Source organism: Echeneis naucrates, chromosome 7 (genome assembly GCF_900963305.1).
Source record: "Echeneis naucrates chromosome 7, fEcheNa1.1, whole genome shotgun sequence".
Taxonomy (NCBI): Eukaryota; Metazoa; Chordata; class Actinopteri; order Carangiformes; family Echeneidae; genus Echeneis; species Echeneis naucrates.
The window spans coordinates 10,824,032-10,831,417 of NC_042517.1; the positions used below are offsets into that span (position 1 = coordinate 10,824,032).

General features: G+C 43.0%; 2 protein-coding genes across 2 annotated transcripts; both read left to right on the top strand.

Moving 5' to 3' along the window:
* The first annotated feature begins 653 nt into the window (after nucleotides 1–653).
* On the top strand, nucleotides 654–3,936 carry srm (spermidine synthase). The gene is made up of 8 exons (XM_029506979.1): nucleotides 654–837; nucleotides 1,364–1,484; nucleotides 1,601–1,693; nucleotides 1,785–1,938; nucleotides 2,019–2,102; nucleotides 2,360–2,505; nucleotides 2,673–2,795; nucleotides 2,881–3,936. Exons 1-8 carry the CDS (start codon nucleotides 707–709, stop codon nucleotides 2,896–2,898), a joined length of 870 nt encoding a protein of 289 aa, XP_029362839.1. The 5' UTR covers nucleotides 654–706; the 3' UTR covers nucleotides 2,899–3,936.
* Nucleotides 3,937–6,478: 2,542 nt separating this feature from the next.
* LOC115046612 (somatostatin-1B-like) lies at nucleotides 6,479–7,132 on the top strand. Its single transcript, XM_029507101.1, has 2 exons — nucleotides 6,479–6,607; nucleotides 6,902–7,132. The coding sequence occupies exons 1-2, from the start codon at nucleotides 6,503–6,505 to the stop codon at nucleotides 7,127–7,129; spliced, it is 333 nt and encodes a 110-aa protein (XP_029362961.1). The 5' UTR covers nucleotides 6,479–6,502; the 3' UTR covers nucleotides 7,130–7,132.
* Nucleotides 7,133–7,386: the final 254 nt, after the last annotated feature.

Consider the following 7,386-nt stretch of genomic DNA (forward strand, 5'->3'; position numbering starts at 1 on the left):
AAACCCAACTGAGCATTTGCATGTGAATCACTTGCTCTGCTCACCAGAGGCCCATCATGCTCTGTGCTTACTGCTGCGCTGAAAAGAACGGGGAAATGTTCAACAATGCTCCTGATCAGTTCTTGCACAATTAAAGTTCTGTGAAAAACTTCCTGATTTTTTTTTTTTTTTTAGCAACAATGGCCTCAACATGCTTTAGGCTTGAATTTAACGAGTGTCTTTTTATCTGTTTTTATATTAGTGCATGCACACCAGGCCACCGGAGAAAATCTGTAAATTAAAGCCTCAACTAATATTCAGCATGGAGGGTGTTGACAGCATATCTCTAAGTGCAGCGTGGCCCAATAAACTGTGTGGAGAAAGGATTGAGTTGTTCAGTGCTGTGATCGTGCTGTAAAACAACGAATAACTTGTTTCGAAATAAAATAAATATAAACACACAGGTGAGCCGCTGCTCGCAGGGACACATGTATCGATCTGCAGGAAGTGACGAGTCAAACAAACTATACACGAGCCCGTCCATACTGCCTCCCCATTGGCTGACACGACGACGGGTCGGCTACGTCAGCAGCAGCCCATTGGTCGAAGGGAGGCGGCAGCAAGTTTAGCTGTCAGGGCACGTCCTTACGTCATCGCCAGTGTAACGCATCCACATTGCCACACTGACAAACACGTTCGTGGTACTTGTGGCTTGCATGCTGCTGTCATGGACCGCATCAAAGAGGGCTGGTTTACTGAGCTGGGCTCCTTATGGCCGGGCCAGGCCATGAGCCTGCAGGTGGAGGAGGTCCTCTACGATAAGAAGTCCAAATTTCAAGATGTTATGGTCTTCAAGAGGTGAGTGGGTGCCTTTCGGACGCCGCTAGCTGTTAGCTTCCAGCAGTGTGAGCAGTTTGGGGCTCATCGGGTCGAAGATGAGTTTCCTCAGGTGGTCGGTACCTCATACCTGCGGCCAACAGGCAGGCTGGCCCCGTTAGCCAAAGAGCCGGAGCTGACAGGGGAACCAAAGCCACAATGGCAGTCTTTATTTGGTTCATTTCTAATTGGCAGTCTTAGCAAACGGTCTCCCATTCATCGTTAACATAGACATTTAATGTTAGTGCTGACGTCATTCTTTGTTCCACTTCCTCTTCAGATAAAAGGCATGGTATCATTCATCCATTCATTCATTCATTCATTCATCCATCCATCCATCCATCATCTGTGGACATATAGCGTCAGTTCAGCTGCACAGTGTGACTTAAGATGGCCCTGTCAGCAGACATGTGGCTCCTGGTCAAGTTGTGTGAACATTGTGTGAACACTTTTCAGGTGTCAGATCTTTCGAATGTTATTCTCATTCTTTGCTAATGTCACTTTTCAGTAAAACCTACGGGAACGTCCTGGTGCTGGATGGAGTGATCCAGTGTACAGAGAGAGATGAGTTTGCCTACCAGGAGATGATTGCTAACCTTCCCCTGTGCAGCCATCCTTGCCCCAAGAAGGTACTAACCGATTTGTTTTCTATGGGGGAAATTCATGAGGTGTCCATTTAGGCGTTCTGTGGAGGAGTTGGCTGTTCTGTCATTACAGTTAAATGGCGTGTTTCCCCATGCTGTAGGTGCTGATTATTGGTGGTGGAGATGGTGGTGTGCTAAGAGAAGTGGTGAAGAATCCGCTGGTTGAGTCTGTGGTTCTGTGTGAGATAGATGAGGTAAGAGCAGTAAGGCTACAAGAGCTTTTCTCCAAAGCCATTTCCAGCATAAAGTCCTCTTATGTCATTGCTGATTCTGTCTCCCATACAGGATGTCATAAATGTGTCCAAGAAGTTCCTCCCCGGGATGGCCAAAGGGTTTTTCAGTCCAAAGCTCACCCTCCATGTTGGAGATGGCTTTGAATTCATGAAGCAGAACCAGGATGCCTTTGATGTCATTATAACTGATTCCTCTGACCCAGTTGGTGAGTGCTGTTTGAGAAGTGTTGCAACAACAGCATTTGCCAACTGTTTGTAGAAAACAGTCCTATCCTTTTTGTTGCAGGACCGGCTGAGAGTTTGTTCAAGGAATCTTACTTTCAGCTGATGAATGCAGCGTTGCGAAAAGGAGGAATTCTTTGCTCCCAGGGTAACTTCACGTTTCAATACAGTTTTGTTGTTCAAAAGGTGGAAAAAGGTTAATGAATAATTTTTAGTCAGGCCCTCACAGCTGTGTTTCCAGATAACAAGCTACGCTTCATTGTAGGTCTACCAAAAGTACTGATATTATTTATGGCTTTTAGTCACATCTCTTGGGCATATCCTTGCCTTTCAAATATATCAAGTTGGAAGAATGGCAGACAGGAAATTAACATGACCATTCTTTGGCTTTTGTCTATTTCACAGGAGAGTGTCAGTGGCTTCATTTGGAATTGATAAAGGAGATGTGGACGTTCTGCAAGACCCTATTCCCAGTAGTGGACTACGCCTACAGCACCATCCCAACTTATCCCAGTGGCCAAATTGGATTCATGCTCTGTGGAAAAGATCCAGTAAGTGGGTTCATCATTCTATATTTGCCATTTATCAAGCACCCGGCTTATAAAAATGCCACTGAATTAATGAAAAACCATTCCCTTGAATGATATATTGCCTGCTGTTTGTCTGCAATTGGTTATGTTTATCAAATAACTGAAGTCTCCTTCCCCTGTTTCACCAGGAAACAAATTTCAAGGAACCAGTGAAAGCTCTGGGAAAAGAAGACATTGAAAATATGAAACTTAAATATTACAACCCTGAAATTCACAAAGCAGCTTTTGTTCTCCCCGAGTTTGCAAGAAAGGTATGTTGTGTTTGACGTGTGTGTGGTAAGAACTATTTCACAATTCAGCACTCTTGACAAATCCTACTTTCTTTGCCTTCAACAGGTACTCAGTGATGCATGACAAGCAACATCAGATCACCATGATCACCCTCCACCTAGCCCTCACACCACATATAAGTAAGGAACTTCATTCTACTGTTTGTCCACCGCTGAAACAGCCACCTGAAGAATGTCGATTTGGTGGTAACTTGTATTCAGTGGGTGGAAACGTGCTGATTTACACGGAAGAAGTGTTAGTTGGTTCTGTTCTTTCCAGTCTTAGATTCACTTCTTGTTAATTTATTTTCATTTTTACTCTGTAACTGTTAGTATTTTTGTGAAGAGTAACTTGACGGGCTGGGTTGAGTGGGAAGACCATTGTCATCAAACCTGACCTCACTCTGAAACATCGTACTGTTTATTGGATACACTGCACCCACAAAATATGCAATATGTTACATACCATATAGAGTATGTACATGTACTGTTTATTAGTTTGTGCTCATAGGAAAATACACAATTGCCATCTAACATTACTGTTAATCCAGAATACTAATGTGTCCTCTATACATATCCCTATAGTGCCTGAATTTGGTTGTTGTGTTTAAAGTATTTTTTCGGTTATTATCATAGTGTACCAGGCATATAGTGCTTTAGATGAAACTCACGTAACAAATTTGGAAAAATAGTTTTACAATATCATCAATTTAAAATGAATTAAATGTAATCGATGCTGAGCTCTGACCATTGATTGACATGTAGAACATGAAGATGGTGTTACAATGCAAACTAAGTGAAATGAAGAGCATTTGAGCTGCAATGCAAGAAATGTCTTAAGATGTGAATTCATAATGCAACTGTTACTTGCAGAATTGGGTATCAACCACTGATAGTGAGGTTGTGCATTTGTAAGCCTGTATGCTCAGTCTCATTCGACAGTACTGTTTTTTTCTCTCTCAATGGAAATCTAACATCTCAGTGTCGTTTATTTGTTTCTCAAATATGATCAGTTCTTATCGGTTACTTTTAAATCCTCAAAGAACCCTTGTTGAGAAACGTGTTATTACCCATGCAAAGAATTTCTGTTTTTATAAGAATTATGTACTGTAATAAATTGATAACATAAAATGGCAGTTTGATGTGTGTTCATTCATCTATGTGCCAGTTACTTTGCATGCAATGAAAACCAGATGGGCTGCAAGAAAAAAAAAAAAAGACAGTGGAAAGGACGGGAGTTGTCCATTAGTCCAAAAATCTCTCTTCCAGTTTTAAGCTAATCACCAGTCGCTGTCATTTTTCAACCACACACAAGTGATGTGATGGGTGTTTCAGAGGCCTTTCAGTGCAGAGCAGTTTACATGTTAAAAGCACAACTTTGCTCACTAAGCATTATAAGTGCAGTTGCAGCATATAGGCACAAGATGGCGACCTTTGATCTGTGAACGTGTGAGCCAGTTTCACTCATTGGGGATAAAGTCCCTTGGCTCTGTGAAATTGCTCAGATCATTTGCTATTCTGCACTGTGAAGCGAGTCTGTTGCCCTCAGTTGCATCAATTCTAGTTATTGTTGTGTAAGGTCACTGTCACTGGTTTCCTTGTAAATGCAACCAGCCTGCAACTATGCACCACATTGTCGCACTGGCTTTATAGTGTGCTGGGCTTTTGTTCACATTCTGAAATACAGGAAGTAAAATAAAAACGTACACTAAAACCACTGAAGGGGCATCTGCTTTTATCTGTTTTCACGATGCTAATTAAGATAGTGCTGCAGTGACGCGACTTTGAGCACAGTTTAGTGAACATGCCTCAGATTGTGCTTGGCTCAGTACACCTTTGGGACTTTTGTTGAGCCAGAGTTTGAGGCCACACTTGGAGTAGATCTACTGAAACTTCCAGTCACATCATACGGGAGCACGTACACACCAGCCGTCATGCTGAAAAATGTCACAGTTTGAAGTCTCGAGCTGGCAAGGCCATTGTTGTAGATTCTTCAAACACACACTGAATGGTCAATATATCCAATTCAGCAGTCAGATAATCTTTGGATTGGCTGCGGGCCTTCTTCAGCTTAGCAATGTATGAAGGAAACATCTCAAGAAATGTTTTGAAAGCAATACAAATCAATTTGAACACAGCTAAGGCGTACTGAAATATAAGTACTGTATGTTCTCTGCCAGTAGCACTAACTTAAGACGTCACAACAGCAAACCCAGTAAACTCTCTTAATTGTGCTGTTTCACTGGTATATGCTGGAGGTTGTGGTCACCTTCTCAAACACCGAAACCCATTTCCTCTCAGACAATAATATGTTTATGCTGCAATCAGCTCTCTTCGATGAATCTGGGAGAATGCAATTCATGCAATGCAGACTGGTATAATTGGGCTTTGCAGTAGTTTAGGTGAACATAACACAAATCTTTGTTAAATACTTTGAAGTCTTATTAAGCCATACACAAAGGCCAGAATATTAAGAAATATGCCAGATAATTTAGTCCTTATGTAAGATGGAAGCTTATTATCTTAAATAACCCATCGGACAAATGTATTTGTAAGTATTTGTTGTTGTATACTAACATTCCCATGTTAGTATAGATATCACATAAACACAGTCCAGGGAAAACCTCCAGAACATGTCGCCTGGGGAAGATTTGGCTTGGAAAATAGACATATTGTAATCTCTGTTACACTGAAAGTGGATTTGTGGCCACAAATAGTTTCTTACCAGATGAATCAAACTTGAATCAGCTTAGTCTGTAGTGTCAATTTAAAGCCTGCAGTATTTATATATATTACACTGTCACTGCCAGCGCTTTACTTTCAATCCGAGGGACCAAATCCGTTTCTGCCATTTGGCTGAATTGCTTGTGTCTGTGTAGACTAAAATTAACCCACCTTTTCTTCACAACTTTTAACTTTCCCATAGATTAGTGATGTTCATTTCCTGACGGATCATGGAGCGTGTCAGACTGCTCAATTGTACCCTGCAGGCGTCAGAGATGCGCATCGGAGCACTGAGGCAGGAATCGGATGTTGACATAAGCAGAGTGCTAAACACTGGGATGTGTTGGTGATCAATGATGAGTCAGCTTGTGCTCCGTTTGTGTTTCTTTCAGATCTTCAGTGCATCTACTCGGAGAAGGTTTATCCCGACTTAGGCTACATCTGGTAGGATCCCACAGCTGATGAGTTGGTCCATGTCAAAACCTGGTTTCAGCTCAGTGACGTCATCTGCTGCAGATGTCCCCTCTGTGAGTGAGTTGTGTTAGATGAAGGTAAACTGTTCTTGTGGATCCATTTGTTGTCTCCTGACCCCTCCACCTCCCCTCCCCTTCCACATTCACGTACAGCCGCCACCCCCATCCAAAATGCTCCCACACACACACCCTCCACCCTTCCATCATACACCCACCACCAACTACGTCAGCGGCAGCCACAGGGAGAGGCGTATAAGAGAGTGAGGGACTTTGGAGGGAGAGGAGGAGAAACATCAGTTGTTTCCAAATCTTGCAACCAGCAGCTGCCTCCAACTGAACTCCACTTTCTCCATCGCTCTCCTCTGGATCTCTGGCTGCTCTGAGCTGCTCAGACCTCTGCTCTAAAACCCACACACACATACACACACACACACACACAGACACACTCCTGTGACTGTAGCTCTGGTCAGTTACCTGCACTTCTGTCACAGCATGCAGCTCCTGGTGGTGTTAGCAGCTCTCATGGGGGTTCTGTTCAGTGTTAGAGCCGCCGCCGTGCTTCCTGTGGAGGACAGAAGCTCCATCCACGTGAACAGGGTAAGGAGATTACTATCGCTCATGGGAAGATTTCTCTCAGTTGCAGCTCTTGTTATTGAAAGACTTTTTGATGACCAATTTTAAAAAGACTCTTGAACTTATGATACAAATGACTTTGAAATCAAAAAAGCAGTGTGTGTGACAGTTGCAATTTCCATTTGAAAGAACTCCCTGCTGAAACATTACCTTGAGCTCTCCCGTAGGGCAGCTCACAGTAATTGAACTGTCACATTTTGCATGATTTTTAGCCTTCTTAATAATATGGTCTCCTCTTTTCTGTCTTTTTTTGGTCAGGAGCTGAACAAAGAGCGGAAGGAGCTGATCCTGAAGCTGGTGTCTGGCTTGTTGGACGGCGCTCTGGACAGCAACATGCTGCCGGGCGAAGCGGCACCTGTGGATCTTGAGGAGCCCCTGGAGTCTCATCTCGAGGAGAGGGCTGTCTACAACAGGCTATCCCTGCCTCAGCGCGACCGCAAAGCCCCCTGTAAAAACTTCTTCTGGAAAACTTTCACCTCCTGCTAACAGAGCCCAAAATCTCCTGGCTCTTCTAGCCTCTTGTCCTCCTTCCTCCCAGCTCCACATGAACTGTAGTTGATCTCAGCTGTAAATATCATTTACACCTGTCAGACATGCAGCATCAATGGACTTCACCGAGACAGTGTGTCTGTTTGAATATTAATTATTTATGTATCTATTTATGTATGTTACTGTTCACTTCAGGGTCAAAAATAAAGCATGAATATGATATTTGAGATGAAACCAACATTTATTTCTGCAGA

Bases quoted from the DNA above. Each gene is read 5' to 3' on its own strand.
- LOC115046612 (XM_029507101.1), top strand. From the start codon at position 6,503: ATGCAGCTCCTGGTGGTGTTAGCAGCTCTCATGGGGGTTCTGTTCAGT. The intron at 6,608-6,901 runs GTAAGGAGATTA...TTTTTTGGTCAG, and splicing joins GCTCCATCCACGTGAACAGG to GAGCTGAACAAAGAGCGGAA.
- srm (XM_029506979.1), top strand. From the start codon at position 707: ATGGACCGCATCAAAGAGGGCTGGTTTACTGAGCTGGGCTCCTTATGG. The intron at 1,485-1,600 runs GTACTAACCGAT...CCCATGCTGTAG, and splicing joins GCCATCCTTGCCCCAAGAAG to GTGCTGATTATTGGTGGTGG. The intron at 2,506-2,672 runs GTAAGTGGGTTC...CTGTTTCACCAG, and splicing joins TGCTCTGTGGAAAAGATCCA to GAAACAAATTTCAAGGAACC.